Here is a 20,201-nt window from a genome sequence, read left to right as displayed (position 1 = left end):
CCAGGTAAATGTGTACAGGATTGCAGGCTACATGGCGAAGGAAGTTCCTATAAGACTTAATTTCCTTTGAAGGGGGGAACACTGCAGTTATGGGGCATATTTTGTAAAAAAATTACAGGTCATTTGCAAATTGGCATATTGAGGATGAATGGTGGTGATATAGTAACAAACACAAGCAATACTACTTCCAGTAGAGTATCATTACAGGGCCCAGTAAGAATCCAAGGTGGCTTGATACTTGAGTAGTCCAGGCTGCATCCAGAAAAGCCCTGCTTCCTCCATCTAGCACAGCCTGTCCTCATTTTCTAACGAAACCCAATGGATTGTATCCAACGAAGACACTGCGCAAACAGAACAACTTCTGCTCATGCGACAACTTCAACTAGCACGGAATTTCCCCTTCCTATCGTCCCCAGTCCCCATCCGATTTGGAGCAGATCTCGGGGGAGTGTGGGGTGTCCACTGTAGGGGAGAAGGAGGGGAAGTTTCATTGTGCAATGGTTGGCCATTGTGCAAAACAACTGGTTGCCAGGTCTTCCTAAGCCTCTTGCAAAGCACTCCACAAGACCCAATCACCGGATTGTTTGCTCTTATGCCAGGGCTTTGCATAGGGCTGTGGAGGTACCGCCGATCAGCTGATTGGCAGTGCCTGCAAACCCCCTTTCAGCTGAGTCAGGTAGAGTAGATGGGTGTGGCTTGGCTGAAATGGCCTTACAGGCCAAATGGGGAGACCTGGCAAGCTTAATTAGGCCGGAAGTTCCCAACTCTTATAGTATACAGTCATCATAACGTGTAGGCAGTGATAGCCTTTTCTCCATTAATTTGCCTAATTCCCTTATAAAGCCTTCAAAGTCCACAGCCATTACCACATCTTGTGGTAGTTTCAATGGTGGAAAGATCAGAGAGGGTTGGGATCTAAGCTCTCCTTGCTGATGATACTATGCAATCTGGATTATGACTGGCTGTTACATACAGGGCTTGTCTGGTGGCACAACTGTGGCAGGAACCATGACTGTGGCACACAAAGCAAGGATCCCGGTGTTTGTGACAGGAGGAATTGGAGGTGTTCATCGTGGAGGAGAAAAGAGTAAGAGTCATAGAGAATTGTGGTGACTTTTTATCTTGGTTGCTTATTTCGGAGGCTATGAAATTCAGCAAGGCAGCTGTCTTCCAAAATCACATTGACATTTTATCCCTATCCCTTTCAGCTTTGGATGTGAGTGCAGACCTGACGGAATTAGGTCGTACTCCAGTTGCTGTGATTTCTGCAGGTGTGAAATCTATACTGGATATTGGCAGGACACTGGAATATCTGGTGAGAAATCACAAACGCAAAGTGAAGGGAAGGAGCCAAAAATGGAGGCTAGCAAATGCTGCTTTTTTCAGTTCTGTCGTTTCAGCTTCACCTGGAATTAGTTCCCATAATGCTAGGAACTTAAGCCAGTTGAACTGTCAGGACTATCCTGCTAAGAACTATGAGAGCTGTCATCCTGAGGCAGTGATAGGGGCGACATTCAGTTCAGTTAGCCTTTAAAGGCAAACCTACCAAATCCACACTTTTCAAAACAATATGCAAACCAAAACATAGCTTTCCTCCAAAATCTGCACTTCTCTGAATTTTGCAGTGCAGTTCTCGAGTCAAGTATTGTGTACAAACATGCATATATCAGGGTGAATTGTGCATAAAAATGCATATATTAGTGATAATAACATACTGAAATGCATTGGGGAAAATAGCTTTGGAAAAATTTGAAAATTGCTTTGGAAGTGTTTTTAGGGAAATCATGTACAAACATTTGCATATAAGGAGAAATTCACACTAAAATGCTGATTAATTTTCATGAGGAATTTTTTAAAATTACAAAGTGATGTGGGAATGTGAAAAGCAGAATTTAAGAGCGGAAAAACTAGAAACTGAAATTGACAGATTTGCTCATCCTTATTCTGAGGGTGGAAGGGACAGGGAGGGGTGTGTGTGAGAGAGGGAAAATAAATTATCTGTGTTTATGCATGTTTCTATGTAACCATAGTTATAATTAAATTGATCTGAAACTGGTTTAAGTTTCTAACATAGATAGGATCATAGCTTTACCTGACTTATTTTTTTAAGGAATTGGAGAGCCAAATCTGTGATTCCTTTTGAGATTCCCTAAACTGGGGATGGTCAGAGCTTGCAGGATCTACTTAGATCTCCTTTTTTATATATATACTAGAACCCAAACTGAAATCATGTTGAAAATAATGGCTCAGGGATGGAGAGCCTCCTGAAGTGCAGGGTACATCTGAGCACATACCCAGCCTAGGACAAAAATCCACCCCTGGTTTTCTCCCAAGTATTCTTTGTTTCAGCAACCTAATTTAGAGTACAGATGAAGCCTTTAAGATATTGTCTAGTCAGTTGGGAGTCAGAAATCCTTGACAATCTACCACAGTCTGCAAATCACACAAAGATCTGCCAGTAGAACCTGATCTACTTGGAGGGGGAAATTGATCTATTTCTGCTATTTCAATTGATCTGCTAAAGCTGGTCAAGTGCTAACTCAACAGTGCAATCAGATTCCACAGTGCTTCTGGCAGGGGGGTGCAGGAGCTGGCAATCATTTTGTCCCTGAGGGCTACATGTAGCAAAGAACGGATGATTGGGGGCCACATGCCAGTGGGTGTGGCCAAAGACACACGTTCACTCACTTATACTCATTGCACACAAACATGTGCAACAGATTTACATAGAGAAGGTGACACACAAGGATATCCTTTCCCATGCGCCTTCTTCCCCATCCTAGTTTAGGGATAATGGGCCAGGCAAAGATTGCTCTCACTTTCATCTGGGGTGTTACATCTTTTCATTTCATCTCTGCCTCTGCAGGAGACTCAAGGTGTCTGTGTAGCCACCTTTGGAGAATCGAGAGAGTTCCCAGCATTCTTCTCATCTCAGAGTGGTTTCCAGGCACCGTATCATGTGCGGGACGAGGAGGACGCTGCTCAGCTGATTGGTGAGTTGTCAATGGAATAAGGTGCTTGTTGCATGACTGGCGTTTCAACCAATGAGCGTCTCAATTTCCCTGGCTGCAGTCTTTTGCACACATAGTAGGGAGTAAAGCCCATCAGAGTCAGTTGGAATTACATCTGAGGGAACGCACATGGAATCAGGATGAATCTGTCCTAAATTCTCTTCTCCATCCTTGGCTATCTTTTCTTCTTTGCAGTACCGCCTTCTTAATAGCAGAGCCAGCATCAAGGGTCAGAATGGTCAGGCATCTGCCAAAGGCCCACACCCCAAGAGGGGGCCCATTCACAATTGCCCCTAGGACCTACTACAGCTAGGGATAGAAGGCAATCTTGCATCACTCTGCTTTTTAGGAGCGAAGATGCCCATTTCCCCCCGCCCCCAGACCTGTGTGTGGATCAGAACATATATATGAGAAATAGTGCACATCTCTGTGAACCAATCCGTGCACAGTTTGACAACAAAAATACATTACTTACTTACAAGGTGATCTGAAGGGCTGTCTTTTTATTTCTTTCATAAACATTCTATTCATGGGCTGCTTTAAATAGCTAAGTAGCATGGTGCCACGCAGGTAAGATTTCTTTTAAAATGCTACAGGATTCTTAGAGAATTGTACGGGGGGGGGGAAAGATGGCTGCCCTCATGCATCTATGTGCTTACTGGGGCTGATGGGAATTGTAGTCCAAAACATCTGGAAGGAACCAAGTGGGCAAAGGCTGTGTTTTGCTGGTTGCAAATCAGGTAGCACCAGAGATTACTGGGATAAAGAAACACAATGGTTGTTCCCCACCTTGTGTGTGTGTATTATTTACACACACACGAAGTAGCAGATAAAGTGATGTCAAACTTGTCACCTTATCTGTTGACTGAATTATTCAGCAATGCACCACAGGCTGCACCCACACTTTACATTTAAAGCACGTGACTCCCCCCCCCCACAGAATCCTGGAAGATGTAGTTTGTTAAGGGTGCTGGGAATTGCAGCTCTGCGAGGGGTAAACTACAGTTCCCAGGATTCTTTGGGGGAAGTCACGTGCTTTGAACGTGCTTTAAATATATGGTGTGTGCATGCAGCCACAGTAATGATCTTTCTTTCTCAGCTAGGTCCCTGACCTTGCAGCTGGGCAGCGGAGTGCTGATTGCAGTGCCCTGCCCTGAGGATCAAGCTGCTTCAGGACACCTTATTGAAGAAGCAATCCAGCAGGCTTTGAGTGAGGCTCGGTAAGAATCAGCATTCCTTGTTGAGATTGTACAAGGAGACTTAGACGGGTAGCACAACAGCACGAGCAATGAGTGTGAAAAGCCCACAACTCAAATTTCTGCTTAGGACTGAACCCACTGGATAACCATAGGTGTCACTATATCTCAGTCCCTATAGCTTTAATTCTCGTGGTGTAAAGTGGGAAGCCCTTTGTACGTTTAGGAAAAGTACGATATGAGGATATTATGACTACGGCTCACCTGTAGAGTGGTAGCGCATATGCTTTGCCTGCAGAAGCTCCCTGGTTTATTCCCCAGCATCTCTGGGTAGGGTTGGGAATGTTTCCTGTCTGAAATCCTGGAGAGCTTCTGCCAGTCAGTGTCGACAGCACTAAGCTAGGTGGACCAATGGTCTGACTCAGCTGAAGGCAGCTTTCTGTGCTCTTGGTTCCCTTCAGGATTGCTGTGGAGCCTGGTGTTTTTGTTGCCCCCATGTAGACATTCCCAGCTTGTCTAGTGAACTGGGAACATTTTCTGATTTTTTTGCAGCGATAGATGAGATTAGATCTGGTGGGAGGCCTGTGACTGGATCTCCTGCTGTTTTTTTAAAAGGGAAAATGCAGCCACTAGGGGTCCCAGTTTGGGTTGTAACTGTGTTCCTAGGGAAGGGGTGACAGCACTCATGTTGGCTGGGGCTGATGGGATTTGGAGTCCAACAACATCTGGAAAATTCCAGGGTTGTATCCAGTGCTGCACATGTGGAGTTCTGCTCATGCAACAGGACTTCCCCTTCCTCTCTTCTCCCCATACGACCTTAAAACCTGCTCCTGTGGGTCTTCCAATGCTCTGAGACAGATGTGGATGGTGCATGGGAGGCTGCAGGGGAGAGGAGAGGAAGGAAAGTTCTGTTGTGCAAGTGGAAATCAATTGCGCTAGCAAAACAACAGCGTTGGATACACTTCAGTTTCGCCATTCCTGCTTTATATAGTCATCCTTTTTTGCAAATGTCCTTTGCAGTTGCAAAACATATCTTGGAATTTGGGGGAGGATGGTCAGAATGGGCTCATATACCATCCCAGTGTCAAGTGTTGGACTGCAGGCAGCAGTCTGAGACGAGCTGGTAGACAGAACTGGAGAGACACATCAAAGATTGCCAGAGATTAGAAAGACCTTGTTGCTGAAGCAAAGGTCAACTGGAACAGGAAGCCCTCTCATATGTCTTCCTGTCCAGGAGGATCCAATGACCAGCCTGGTGAGCAGAGTCAGTTGGGGGCCTGGGAGCACTTTATTGAGAAGGTGCTGCCTGCATTTCAGTGGCACACAACATGGGGCAGCTGTCCATAGATCTTAGCAGCCCCTGACACCCAGCCATGGGCTGCCCTCTATAGGCAGGTCTTCTCCATTCAAGTTCTTCCACTTTGGAAACCTGAGCTCAACTCACTTTGGAAAAGAAATATACAGTATCTGTTTAGAAAGGAGGATATATAAAAAAGTGGTGGTGTTTGTTTTCCCTGCAGCTTGACCCAGCTTCCTTTCCCTTCCCTTTTCCCTTTCACAGACATACTGGCAAATGAATTGAACACTGATTCAACAGTCTATTTTGCCCTCCCTGCATTTGTTTAGAGGGCCTGTCTACCGTTTACTAAAATGTAATGGCATTACATATATACATTCTATTTCCCCTCCCTCCGCCATTGTAAAGCAGTATAATAAATTTTAAAACTCTGAAAAACTGCTTTGGAGAGGAGGATTGGTGACATCATCTTTTTTCTGCCAATCAGTGCTGTGCACAGCCAGCTGTAGCCCCTGTACGTGTGCACTTCCACTGTAGGCTCATGGTTCACATGCTGAGCCTTCAGTCACCCCTTTACAGTACCATGTCTATGCACACCCTTGAGGTTTTATTAAGTTTGAGGCATAGATATACCCATTGCCACAAGGTGGAACCTGATGTGATTCTCCCCCCCCCGCATGGATAGCAAAGAAGATTGGTTTGTGCTCTTCAGATATATATTTTTATAATTACGTGTTCTCATCCAGGATTACGGTTGTTGTTACATTTGCAGGGAACAAGGAATTACAGGAAAGGAGCTTACCCCCTTCTTGCTGCAGAGGCTGAATGAATTAACTAGTGGGGAGTCACTGAAATCCAGTATCCTTGCCTAGAAATGCTCCCCTTTTACTCTCCCTCCCCCAAATCCAATGGATACATTTCCCCCCGTGTCCTCCACGCTGTCTGGAAATCTTAAAAGTGCAGAATAATAGCCAAGCCACAAGCCAATAAATGACTAGAATGATAATAATGAAGTGTGTATACAATTAAAGAAGACTCAAACCACAACCATAATATAATGTAATGCAAATGCACGTAGCAAACAGTAAACAATAATCAATAAGGATAAATGAACGCAAAACAATCCCAAACTATATCTCAATATAGCTGAACAACCAAAATGAAACTAGTATTTAAATAGTCCAAATAATAATCCAAATTCTGTTTATCAGTTTGTGAACTGAAATAATAAACAGCCCAAATTTTTTAATTCAGTTGACAAAAACTCTGGAATGTATTTTCATTTCAGTACTTCTTCAGAAACTAGGATGGTGGCCAAGCTTGACTCTCCCAAGGTTTCACTAGATTTGCAGCAATACAAAAAAACCAAATAAATAACAAGAACAGAAAGCTGCAGCCCATAAGTAGCCAATGTTTCTAACTTTACCTCTAGCCTTCCAAAAAATCTAAAGCAGAATTAAACTCTTCAAAAACATAGATATTTGAATAAGCCTGCCTCCTTAATGAAGTATAGTGTGAACCAATGGCAAAAAAGCCCCATCTCTGATGTAAGTGGTCTAAGTAGCCAATCAGAAATTTACTGGCTGGTTCCACTCTCTTAATGGTTCTGAACGTTCATTACAAAAGAAGTGTTTAGTTCAGAACATTTGGCCTGTTAAAAAATGACTTATCCCGATGCTAGCCAATGAGCTCTGGATGGTTGGTTGGATGAAATCATTCCCCACTGGATAGGAGTGGTGGCAGCAGCAGTGGGTAGATGCAGTCTTCAAGAAAAAGATGGCTTGGCACCAATTTATTTACCTGCACTTTTCTTTTGGTTCTTGGGGTTGTCCTGTTATTCTTTTTCCTTTCACCAATTCTCCTCATCAGACATTGCCTTGATGAAGAACAACGCCAGGGTGGGCAGCCGCATAGCTGTGGCCCTGAACAAGATCCAGAGAGCCCAGGGTTGGAGAAACGACTCGCCTCAAAATGAGAATGTATCTGCTGTGCCGAGACCAGTGAGTGTTCGGCTCAGTTAGGGCTGCCACCTTTCCCAGAGAGAGAGCTTGACTGCTGCTCATCTGCACGTTGCCCTAACCTTATAGCATGTGGCGTTGCTCTCTTTACTTTGGGCTCCTCCAGACAATGTGGTTACTCTATTGAGCATTCAGCCAAATTTACTTCCACAAAGCTTATAAAGTTGTTAGACTATGGCTGGGTACACAGCACACCATACATTTAAAGCACTTTTAAAGGACATGGCTTCCTCCAAAGAATCTTGGGAACTGTAGTTTTATTCAGGATGTTGGGTAAACTACAGTTCCCAAGATTCTTTGGAGGAAGCCCTGTGCTCTAAATGTGTGGTGTGAATTCTGCCTTTGCCCAATATTTAATGAGCATTTGTTCTAATTTGTTTGCGGGATGGTTATAATGAGTATTCATCTTGATTTGCTTGCTGGGTGTTTACACGCCTTCCCATTCATCATTCGCTCATCCTACACTTTTTGGTACATTTCCCTGTCATTTTTCTAACTGCAAAAAGTCTGTGAGGTTTTTTAACTGGATTTTTAGTGCTAGGGAGACAGAACACTTTAATTCACATTCATTGTGCCAACCTAAATTTCCAGTATGTGTTTGAAATCCCTCCCACAAAATACTGACAGTCTGGACTCTCCCTGGTTTGCTGGGCAGGCACCGTCTTGAGATGCATTTTTTCTCAAATGGTGGCATACTCTGGATCAGGTCGGCTGATCAAGTGGGGGAGGTTTCTGCATCCACATGGCCCCACCATTCAGGAAGGGACTCGACTGGAGCTGTTCTAGCTGCATGACTTCATTCTGCTTTGTTTAAAGATATGCCTGCTTACTATATCTGGCACTGAGGTTGAGCAACAGATGAGGCTGCTAGGAGACAAAAGTATCCAATGATTCTATAGAAAATTAGCCAGATAGCAACACAACTCCTTTAGTTCAGATGTACAGATTCCACTGTTAGAGGCAGTATGCTTCTGAATACCAGTTGCTAGAAACCACAGGAGAGGAGAGTGCTGTTGCACTCAGGTCCTGCTTGTGGGGTCCCCGTAGACATCTTGTTGGTCTTCGTGAGGACAGGATGATAGACTGGATGGGCCATAGGCCTGATCCAGGAGAGCTCTTCTTAAGTTCTCTGCACTCCGTGTGCATGAATGAAAATACAAGAGGGTGCTTGCGTCAGACATAACTTGGTTTTTCTAAGGGCTGCTTCCCTGCAAAACATTTTTCTCAAATGGAGATAATCTCGACATGGAAAGAACAACAGAAAGCCACAAACCTAGAATCATGGAGTTGGAATGAAGGGATCTCAAAGGTCATCTAGTTGAATCCCCAGCTGATGGCCATTTGTGACATAGACCAATCGTGTAAAAACTGAGTGCCTGTTTTGTCAAAATTATGATTGCTTGTTGGCTACTGTAAATTTTGCAGTCATCAGACAAGAAGCCTCAAGCTGGAATGCCCAATGCATTTTCAATCACAGGCCACCCACAGGTGCACTAACACAAATGACATGGATATTAAAACATAACCTCCAGTAAATGTTTTGAGTTTTGTATCAGCTGTATGATGTTTCATGAATGTTGATCAGTAAATATCTTGAGAGTTTTTAAAAATGCATTTTGACAATCATGTTTACTTTCTCTCTGAAGGTCAGATATTTACAGTCTGCTTTAGCGCTTTGCATTTAATTTTAAGAGCATTTCTCCCCCAATATGCAATTTGTTTTAGTGCCCCTGAGGTATACCTTTGATTGAAATGCACCAGCCATTCTTTCACAGAAGAAGTTGATTTATTTACTTATTGAAAGATTTATTTTCTTATTGAAAGATTTATGTCTTTCAGGGAGCCCTCTTGGCAGCCTACAAAAGATTTTAAAAACACAACGTCATACAAGGCAAGGATAGCCAATGTGGTGTCATTTCCTCGCTCTCCGCCCTGGATGTTGCGGACTGCAACTCTCATAATTCCTTACCATTGGCAATGCTGGCTGGGACTGATGGGAGTTGTAGGTCCAAAAACATCTAGAGGATATCACATTGGCTATCCTTGATGTAAAATTACTGTTTTCAAGCATCTGCTTGAGGCCTGCCTCTTCCTTCACTTTCCTCATCTGATAACTGCATACTAAGATTTTGTTAATATATAGAGGGTATCCTGAGCAGGCTGGCACAACTTCTGATCCACCAAACCAAATGCAGATCGCTGGCCCTGCAAAACATGGTGGCTGTTTTCAGGTATGGACAGGGCTGGGGAAGCTGTGGCCCTCCTGATGTTGTTGGACTCCAACTCCTATCACCTCCAAACAGTATGCCGAAAGATCAGGGAAGATGAGAGTTGGAATCCAGCAATATCTGGAGGGCTGCAGGTTCCTTAGCTTTGAGGATCACACCTTGTGTGGACATGCCCTAGAAGGACAGTTCTGGATAGAGGTCCATCTGTTGGGCTTTCCCCGCATTCCACTGAAAGATGCTTGCTTGCCTGTGCAATGCTCCAGTGGACCCTCTTCCACTAACTCTTCTTCCCCTTCTGTTCACTCTCCGCACTTTCAGATGCTTTAGCTCAGCTATACCAGAGGACCACATATAAGGACTACAAGCAACTATGAAGCATGAACTCTCTGCTTAGGGCTTTTGGCAATAGCTGTAGGTGGTGGAAGATAGTGGGCAGCTGTAGCTGTTGTGTTCCCTGGAAGGTTTAGAACCTGGAACAAATGCTCTCATTTACTCAGTGTTCAGATCATACTTGAAGAATGGAATTGCTCTGGAAATCAAAAAGAGCTCTTTGCATGATGGTTTTGTCATTTTCCCCCTTCTACCTCTGTTCTCCTTCCACTTTCAGGTGGTCATTGGAGGCATCAATGTTGATTTCATAGCCAAGGCAAGAGAAGCAACGATAGTGGTAATTGCATTTAGCAATACTTAACCTGCATTGTCCTTACCCTACTCAGTATGTTACAACAAATCTCGTTGGATGCAGGCACTTCACCTGTCACCTTTCAGACTCTTATTTTATTTATTTTATTTTATTTATTTAATTTAATTTATATACCGCCCTAAGCCCGAAGGCTCTCTGGGCGGTGTACATACTCTTAGGAAGTATAAGGGCTGTCTGTCTGCAGGCAAGCAGGTACTGACTAAGCAGGTAATCAAGCAGGTATGTAGGTAGGTAGCCTGAAAGTTCAGAATAAAACCCAGAGTGAATTCCCACTGCCCCTCTGACATGAAGCCACTAGCTACCAATGACTTGTGCCATTAGTGCAGCCGAAAAGCTCATACCCACTCCTTTTTCCAGGTATGTCTGTACTCCCCCCGAGAGCAGTTCAATCCTTTGTTTATCAGGATTTATAGACCTCTTGATCAACAAAAACCGCCATGTGTTTAACATGAAACTATAAAATATTCATAAGAAAAATACAGATAAGATCCAACTTTAAAAACTGAATAGACCTGAAACAAATATACACAATAAAATTAGATTTGTGAATATGCACTTCAACACATTGCTTAGACCAGCCTTCGCCAACCTGGTGCCCTCCATAAGTTTTGGACTACAACTCCCATCAGCCCCAGCCACCATGGCTGTGTTGGTGGAGACTGATGGGAACTGTAGTTCAAGACATTTGGAAGGTATCAGGTTTGCAAAGGCTGGCTAGAGTGAGGAGCTAGGCCAGAGCCAGAAGGTTAGACAAGATAGAAGTCTATTGGTCCTTTTTGTCACTTGATCCCCACAGAGCTGGTTGCTCCAATACCATCCTTGTCCATGAGCAGTGGTGGTGCTACAATGCAGCAGAGAGCAGGCCAGAAGTTTTCTTCTGGCAATTTGCCACAGTGGTGCAGAGAGTAAGCTGCTTGCACCAGAAGCGCCAGCACCCTATAGGAAGAAAGAAGTGTGCATTGTTCCATGCACAGACATCAGCACAGGAAGCTCCTGTGTCCACTCCTGACCAGACCACTGGTCCCTTGAGCTCAGTGTTGCCTACACTGACTGGTGGTGGCTCTCCAGGATTTCAGACAGGAAGTCTCTTCCAGCCTTACCTGGAGATGCTGGGGATTGAACCTGGGACCTTCTGCAAGCAAAGCACATGCTCTCGCATTGAGCTATGGCCCTTCCTCTGGTGTTGAACACTGCCTGGAGGTGCACAGGTGTGGGACAGCTTGCCTCCCAGCCACCACCTGTTAATGGGTCACAGTTGTTGCTATGATAAAAAATGATGTTTGTCATGAATCACCATCCAAAGGAAAACATACATGTGCACCCAGGAGCGGAGAGAAATAAAAACTTTTCATAAACGATGAAATGGAGTGGAGTGTGGAAAAAAGAAGCTTTGCCCCACATCTAATGGAACATTTGGTGCCAGGTGATGTAACACGCTTCTTTGGGGAAAAGCAGGCTTTGTTCTATAGCCAAACGTCTGGCCACATTTGTGATTAGCTGACAAGTGGCTGAAGAAAGAAATATAAAGGTGCAATGGTTGTTTAATTAAAAATTAGGTAAGAAGACACTTTTTAATCCTTGGAGACAGAGAAAGAAAGTACAAACCATAATAAACATTGGCCCAGATGATCAGATTGTATAGCTTCCCCCCCCCCGAAGAAATATGGGGACCCCGACAGATGACAGGAATCAGTGGCTGTTGCTCTGTTCATTTTGGATGGGGAAGGAACATAGCTCAGTGGTAGAGCACCTGCCCTGCATGCAGAGGGTCCAAGGCACAATCCCTGGTGTCACAGGGCTGGGAAAAGCTCCTGCCTGAAACTCTGGAGAACTGCTGCCAGTCAGAGAAGACAATATTAGCTGGATGGAGCAATGGTCTAACTCACTATAAGGCAGCTTCCTGTGCCAGAGGACAGCATAAGTGAAGCAACCGTGAGAATTTGGGTGGTTTAGCCAGTCATGACAGCAGTAACATTATTGTACAATCTGAGAATATGAAATGAGATTAAACCAGTCAAGATCACGGTGCACCTCATGTTTGCCTTGTTCTTTTGACTTTGCTGCACTTGCAGGGTGGAGGACAGACAAATCCGTCAACAGTGAGACAATCATTTGGCGGTGTGGGGAGAAACCTAGCAGGTAATTCATTCTATTTTTGCTCTCTATAGGTAGACGTAGATTCCAACATATTGCTATTCCCACCCCCCACTTCACTGAGCTGTGGGAAGTTCCAAGGGCTCAGCACTCACCCAGGTTTGCTTCCCTTTGGAATTTGGTCACTGGAGGCTTATTTTGTGTTTTATAACGTTTGCATTTTATTTACAAATATACAAGCTGAGCATAGGTGGAGACACAGCTTAAACACTCCCAACAGGCAGTCAAAGTCCATTGCTCCCACATTTGCTCTCTAGGGGGACAGCCAACCCCCCCCCCCCAAATGCTGTTAGCTTACAGTGTCAAACACTCGGCTCTCCATGTCTTTCTTCGGGTGCTCTTAGACTGTTGCTATTTTCAGGTGGGATTCAATCACATACCAGCAAATTCAGGTAGCAAATTTATAGATGATTGGGAGACCAACAATCTCACTTCCCCCAAACATTGGACTTTTTGTGATAAGGAAAGTGACAGGAAAATGCACCGGGAAGTGCGGAATACTTGCTTTATTTATTTTTATTTTATTAAATTTATATCCCACTTTCCTCCCAGTAGGAGCCCAGAGCTTTGACACAATGCCATATAATCCCCCCACAAACAAATCAGAAGAAATAGTAATTAAATAGTGTTGTCTAACCTCCCAGGAAACAAATCAGGAGGAATGCTTAATAAACAGGTCATCTGGAAGCACCCTTCGTACCTGTCTTGAATGGCAGTCTCTCTTTCACCCACAGAGACCTTGATTACATCATCCTCTGCAAGGAGTGGGGGAAAGGTCTCTCCCTTTCAGCATTTCCTAGCTGTTCAAAAAGTGAGAGCTATCAGCCTAAGGGGATACTTGGAAACTTTGTCAGGACTATTAAGGCATTCTCCACCAGGACGTCTGGATCCATTACCTTTTCTGTCCACCTCCTAATCTCACAACAATATCATTAATTTAAAGGTTCATAAGCTGATGTGTTGGAGTGCAGTGGAAGGGACTGTAACTCGGTGGAGACGGGACATAGCTCAGTGACAGAGCATCTGCCTTGCATGCAGAAGGTCCCAGGTTCAATCCTCATCACCTCCAGATAGGGCAGGGAGAGACTCCTGTCTGAAACCCTGGAGAGCTGCTGCCAGTCAGGGTAGACAACACTGAGCCTGATGGACCAATGGTTTGACTCAGTACAAGGCAGCCTCTTCAGTTTGTATCTCAGCTCATTGGCGGAGCACATGCATTGCATGTGGGGGGCGGGGTGTGTCACAGGATCAGTCCACGACATCTCCACTTAAAAGGCTCATGTAGCAGATGATGGGAAAGACCCTTCTCAGCCAGAGACATTTTCAGAGTCAGTATAGATCAGGGATAGCCAAAATGTTGTTGGACTCCAGCTCCCATCAGCCCCAGCTAGTATGACCCTGTTATGAACTGTAGGCCAACAACATCTGGAAGGCACTAACATTGGCTGTTGCAGGAGTAAATGATCCTGAGCTAGATGGATAAAAAGTCTGGCCTGCTGTACGGCACCTTCCTATAAAGAGAAGAGAGAGGGCAGCAGATATTTAACTGACCAATGTCCCTTAAAGGTTTCTACCTCGACTTTCAGGTTCTACGGTTGTCTGCATAGAATCCAGGTTTGTTCTATTTTTCTTCTGCTTTCAGATTGTTTAAGTCGTCTTGGGAAGACCCCGTTCTTTATCTCCATCATGGGGAAGGATGAGCATTCGGAGTCTGTTCTACGCTACTGCAAGCATATGGTAGCTCACAGCATATGGTTGTTCTAAACTAATCTGCAGCATGGTAGTTGTTTTTTATAGTGAGAATCACTTGGGGCTCATCCACGGTGGCTTAGTGTGTGTTTAGTGCTACTCACATCCTCTTTTAATTCGTATGGCTCACATGATATTACTGGCAAACAGAAGCTATCATGCAGTTTCCTCCTAATAAATCCGTACTAACGCAATCTTCTGACAGTATGAAAAGGGGAGGAAAAAAGTCTTCACTCCATATCTCTGGCGCTTGCAGGCACTGTGCTCCAATACTTTTATGTGGGTGTGTCGATCATCCCCCTCTCCACGCCCACTCTTTCTTCCTCCCTTCATTCATTTCGTTTCCTGAGTGCTGAAAAACAACTTCCGGCTGCTCTCCCACATTCTGCTAGCATTGTTATATTGCTGCAAATGGTGCCTTTATTTTCTTTTTCCCTCTAACTTGTGTGCAAAAGCATAACACTGCTCAGACAAAGATTTGTATTTCAGCTGTATCCTGCCAGGGAAAACACAGATATTTGCACTTCTGGGTTTTTTTAAGGAACCCACTGCAGCATGCTTGGTTGCCAAACAACCAGAGGGAGTGGAAATGTTAAATTAGAGGGTGTGGTCATTAGGAAACTGCATGATTGATCATTCCCTTCAGTGTGAATAGAAAACACCGTGTTTGCAGCTGGCATTGAGACCTTACTGTGAACAGTGCAAATAGAAAACGGAGATAAGAACAGAGTCTTTAGTAATGCTCTCATGTGGATAAGCCCTTGCTCTTGGTCCTGGGCTTGCACTTGCAAAGGTGTTCTTTTTGCTACAACAGACAAACACAACTACCCTTCTGGAAGTTGTTACATTCTGCCATAAGATGGATACCAAAGTTTGCAGTGTGATTACAGCTCCTCTGTGTTACAATGAGGCTTGCACAGACAAAATAGCCTTGTGGATATTGTGTGCCCAGAAGATGTAAACATTTGCATGCATCCCCCCTTGGGCTAGAGCCCTATCTCTTGTCTGGGACTGCAGGGACCAAACAGGACCATGTACATACTGTGTTGAGCTCTTTGAAGGAAAGGTAGAATATAAATGCAAACAAACAAATGAAATAGTCCATAATCAAATATATGTGGGTTCTTATGAAATATTCACATGTGCCCTAAAACACAGGTGGGTAAGGCCCTCCCTAAATGCTGCCCCTGTTACCCACTCCAAAATCGTAGAACGGAACAGGATAATTAAAAAGCGGTTTGTAAGCTGCCTTGAGGGCCTTTGGCCAAAAGTCAGGATAGAAATAAACAACAAAAACAAGCTAAAAGAAGAGATCTGGGCATGCTTTTATTATTTATTTATTAAATTTATATCCCACCCTTCCTCCTAAAAGGAGTCCAGAGCAGCAAACAGGTGATAAAACACTAAAAAATATTTAAAACATCTTAAAAACAAAACATCTTTTGTGGCAGGGAACTGCTGCTGTTCTTTAGACAAATTCTTCTCCTTCTTTGTCCTGGTTATTGCACGAGGAATACTAGTCTTCAGGCAGAAGTTCCAAACTCCACAAAGCTGACATTCTGTGTGGGCAGATGTACATGCACGTATTTCCAATCCCACCCACTACGAACCCTTTGTTAAATATGACAGGTTCAGAGGAGGGCAACAAGGATGATCAGGGGACTGGAAGCAAAGCCCTGTGAGGGACAGAATGAAAGAACTGGGCATGTGTAGCTTTGAGAAGAGAAGGCTGAGGGGAGATATGATAGCACTGTTCAAGTATTTGAAAGGTTGCCTCACAGAGGAGGGCCAGGATCTCTTCTCAATCATCCCAGAGTGCAGGACACAGAATAATGGGCTCAAGTTACAGGAAGCCAGATTTCAGCTGAACATCAGGGAAAACGCCCTAACTGTTAGAGCAGTACAACAATGAAACCAATTCCCTAGGGAGGTGGTGGGAGGACTGTGTGCAAATGTGTGTAGAAACTATCCTACTGTACAACAATAAAATTTGCATTTGTTGCTCTGCCAACTTGCATCTCTGGCTCTGCCCAACGCTGGCATGTGATCCTCAGAAGGTTGTCCAGAAGGTAGTGTGGCCTTTGGTCTACAAATGGTTCTCCATCCTGGTTTTAAGCCAAGGAGGATGTGGAATTGAGACAGCAATTTGTCAAGTCAGCAGAAACAGGCCAGGAAAGGTTAGGCCTGCATATGCCCTCCAGAGTTTAGTGACATGTTAGTGCATCCTTAAGGACCATTGATAGCAGTGGTACATCCAGTCTATGTCCAAGAGTCCCAGTTCAACTCCTCTGCAAAGCTTTCCCTGTGGATGTTGCATATTTTGCATCATGATGTTAATCTAGGCCTCAAATGAACTGGAGGCCAGATTTGTTATTGCTATTGATTATTATTGCCTGATTTATATTTTATTTATTTATTTTTATTTATTTATTGGATTTCTTAGTCGCCCATGTGGCTGGCTAACCAGTCACTCTGGGCGACGTACAAAATTTGAATGGTGTATGCCTGCAGTGCAGACATATCCTAAGTCTTCAGCAATACGAACACTAGCATTAAACATTTCAATTGACAGATAGTATGAAGGGCTGGATTAATATATTATTCACCGTGTTTTACTAACATCATCATTCACATACCATTCACATGCCATAATGGCTTCTAAGCCATTTACAAGCATAAAATCAATTATGAAATCCATACTTAATTAAAATTCACAATAAAACAATTCAATCAAAACAGTAAAAATAGCCATATTTAAAATATACAGTAAAGCAAGCCTATTAAAAAGCATAATAATCAATCAGTTAAAAAAGCAGTTATAGAAGTTGGAGATGTAAAAACATAAATGTAGACATGACACATAGTTTTTTGGACTTGCAGTAAAATAAAAGAATACTGGATGGAGATAACTGCTGAAATAGAAACTCCTTGGCTATAGACTAGCCCTAGATCCCTTGATCTGATTATTTTGTTATATTAAAGATCTCATACTTCCTGATGATAAAGAAATGGTTATTCACCACTTAACAGCATCTAGGATGGTTATATCACTGAACTGGGAAAAAAAACACTGAAAACTGATGAGTGGGTAATAAAACTTTGGAATGTTATCTATACGGTAAAGCTTACAAATTTGATAACAGAAGGCAGGCAACAAGATAATTGGTTTAAAGATGGAGTTCCTTTGTCGTGTATTGGTGTAACAAAGTTCAAGATAACATACAACCACATACCATATATTATGAGCCGTTTGTGTGTGTGTAGAGGAATATAGAAGAAGTTTAATTTATCTGATTGTTAAGCATAAGTACAAACTCCTGTATATTATAATTCATAGTTTATTTTTGGTATGCCTTTTTTCTTTTATAGTTTTGTAAAAGTTCATATTTTAATATATTTAGTGTTGTATACACTTCATATAATTTACTGTCTTGATATTTTTAGATCTTATTTTCATCCAAAATTTGTACATGTGTTGGTATTAATACAAAAATAAGTGGGATCATGAAGTTCAAGTTCAGGGAATGCTTGCCTAGGCAGATGAGAATGAATGCCCACCGATTGTGTGGAGGCCACTGTCCTGTTTGCTCTGAGTGAGCTGCCTGCAGAGAGCAGCAGAGAAGAGAATACCAATTACTAAATTTCTCTCTCCCCCTCCCCATTTTGCTTTGAGGATATGAGTGGTGTCTTGAGACTGGAAGGACACAACACAGCCACTTACTGCGTAGTAATCACAGGCAGCGGAGAGTTCACCCTTGGCTTGGGAGACATGGACATCCATGAGCAGATCACTGAGCAATACGTAAGGCCCTTCCATATCTCTCTGTGTACATCATGAAATCTCAATATCTCTTTTTGCTTATGTTGTCCTCTGCTTCCCTAAGGGGCAGAAAGTAGTTTCCTAATACTCAGGATGCTTAGGAGGGAAGCAAAGTGGAAATCAAGGATTGGGTAGTTCTGGAAGCCAGAGATGTGAGAACATCTGAAGCCTCAATTAGGGCTTCTTCAGACAACCTATTGATTGAACATTTGTCCTGATGGACTTGAACAGAGCTTATGCAGAGGTTAGATTGTGTCCAGTCTTTATTGAGCATGAAGCCACCAGCTGCCACTGTACTGCAAAAACACTGGTGATCCACCATCTGCAGTCATTATCTCCATAACTAAGCCCAGATCACCTGTATTTCTCAGCACCTTTTTCCGCCATGCCTGACTTTGTGGCCACCTACGTTGAACTTCAGAAACCATCAAGAGTTGTGATGGAGTGCTGAAAGTCACTTTCTACCATCGCTGTCTCCACCCACAACTTCTTCCAGACGCTCTGTGTTTCTAGGACATGCCAAGCTGTAGAAACGCAGATAAACACAGCCTGCTTGGTAGCTGAGATGTATATTTTGAGACACTAATGGAAGGGGTGATTAGGAGTGATTCAGGTGCAACCCCGCCCTTTCCTCCATTAATAAAAAAAACTGTTGGGGAGAGTAAAATCAAGTCTGTACTTAACAGCTGATACTGTTTTGCTAAGAAGGCATGTATGCTTGTCAGTAATCCACTTATCACCAAGACTCTTGAAAGTGCTGAGGGTTCACTCCTGGAAAGAAAAAAGTGGTCATCATTCCCACCCTCTCTTCACCCTTTTCCGATCCCCAGGGAGGAAAAAAGTAGACACAACAATTAAATGATATATTCTTCCATTGGATCCCTGCAGAATAACACGGCAACAAAAATGCCTCTGAATTTGTCGGCTTCTACCTGTTGATGGATGATGTTTCCTTCGATTATGTTTCCATTGATGAATGCAAGATACAAAGAGGCTGCTGGCTCAGAGAGGAAAACCTAAGGCAGGGGTGGGGATATCTGTGGCCCTCCAGATGTTATTGGACTACAGCTTCCACAGCCCCAGCCAGCACGGCCAATGGTCATGAATGGAGTTGTAGTCCATCAACCCCTGAAGGCTCAGCACAGGTTCCCCATCCCTGAGTCAGGAGGACACAGACCAGTACCCTGTGCAAAATGTTAGGCAAGGTCTATACTAGCTAGCTCATTCAGCATGATTTGGATAGCAGTTCTATGCATTCTGTGCTAGCTCAGTGGTAGAGCATCTGCTTTGCGTGCAGAAGGTCCTGGGTTCAATCCCTAGCATCTCCAGGTAGGGTTGGAAGAGAACCCTGCCTGAAATCCTGGAGAGTTGCTGCCAGTCAGTGTAGACAATACTGAACTAGATGGACCAGTGTTTTGACGCAGTATAAAGCAGCTTTCTGTGTTTCTTCAAGGACTGTATCCCATTAAAATCAGTGGGCCTTACGTCTGTAGCCATAGGAGTCCACTATGTGTTCTAAAATATAATGGATTCTATGCAGGCTTCTTCAGAACAAAGCCTCGCTTATTCCAATGGGATATATATCTGCCCAAGACCTTGGAGAGCTGCTCCTCGGGCTCCTCGGGATGTCCTGTTTATTGAGCACTGATCCCGATTTACTTGTGCAGAAGGTATTCGATGCCTGCTCTTGACTGAACCACCCTGCTTTGTTGGCCGGGGGGTTGTACATCTTCCCATCAATCGTCCTCCCACAATTTTTTGTGCCACTTTTCTAACTGCAGAAAGTCCATTAAAAAAAAGTATGTTTGCTGTGCAAGCACACCAGAGCACTTTAATTATGCAAACAGAAGTTTCCAATATGTGATCGAATCCTTCACACAAAATAGTGACAGTCTGGAGGTATGGATGGAAAGGTCTGTCCGCTTTGGTTCTCTCCGTTTCTCAGTTTTCCAATCTAAAATTCAGTTCTCCACATTTCAGCAGCAATTTGCAATTTTTAAAAAATCGTTATGAAAATTCCCCAGC

The 20,201-nt window shown here is 43.6% G+C and overlaps 1 protein-coding gene across 3 annotated transcripts in view; it reads left to right on the top strand.

Moving 5' to 3' along the window:
* Nucleotides 1-20,201, top strand: part of LOC133390349 (uncharacterized) — a 41,645-nt gene that overhangs the window by 10,695 nt on the left and 10,749 nt on the right. For 2 of the 3 annotated variants that reach the window (XM_061638791.1, XM_061638790.1), the window contains 10 exons: nt 976-1,087; nt 1,209-1,315; nt 2,867-2,993; nt 4,111-4,231; nt 6,277-6,362; nt 7,374-7,504; nt 10,358-10,417; nt 12,526-12,592; nt 14,250-14,344; nt 18,030-18,158. In XM_061638791.1, the coding sequence (XP_061494775.1) occupies nt 976-1,087; nt 1,209-1,315; nt 2,867-2,993; nt 4,111-4,231; nt 6,277-6,362; nt 7,374-7,504; nt 10,358-10,417; nt 12,526-12,592; nt 14,250-14,344; nt 18,030-18,158 (1,035 nt within the window). The remainder of the gene's footprint in view (nt 1-975; nt 1,088-1,208; nt 1,316-2,866; nt 2,994-4,110; nt 4,232-6,276; nt 6,363-7,373; nt 7,505-10,357; nt 10,418-12,525; nt 12,593-14,249; nt 14,345-18,029; nt 18,159-20,201) is intronic. The other variant, XM_061638792.1, reaches the window with a different exon arrangement.

This window comes from Rhineura floridana, chromosome 8 (assembly GCF_030035675.1).
Source record: "Rhineura floridana isolate rRhiFlo1 chromosome 8, rRhiFlo1.hap2, whole genome shotgun sequence".
Classification (NCBI taxonomy): domain Eukaryota; kingdom Metazoa; phylum Chordata; class Lepidosauria; order Squamata; family Rhineuridae; genus Rhineura; species Rhineura floridana.
The sequence above is the reverse complement of the archived record's forward strand: the minus strand, read 5'-3'. Positions and strand labels throughout refer to the sequence as shown.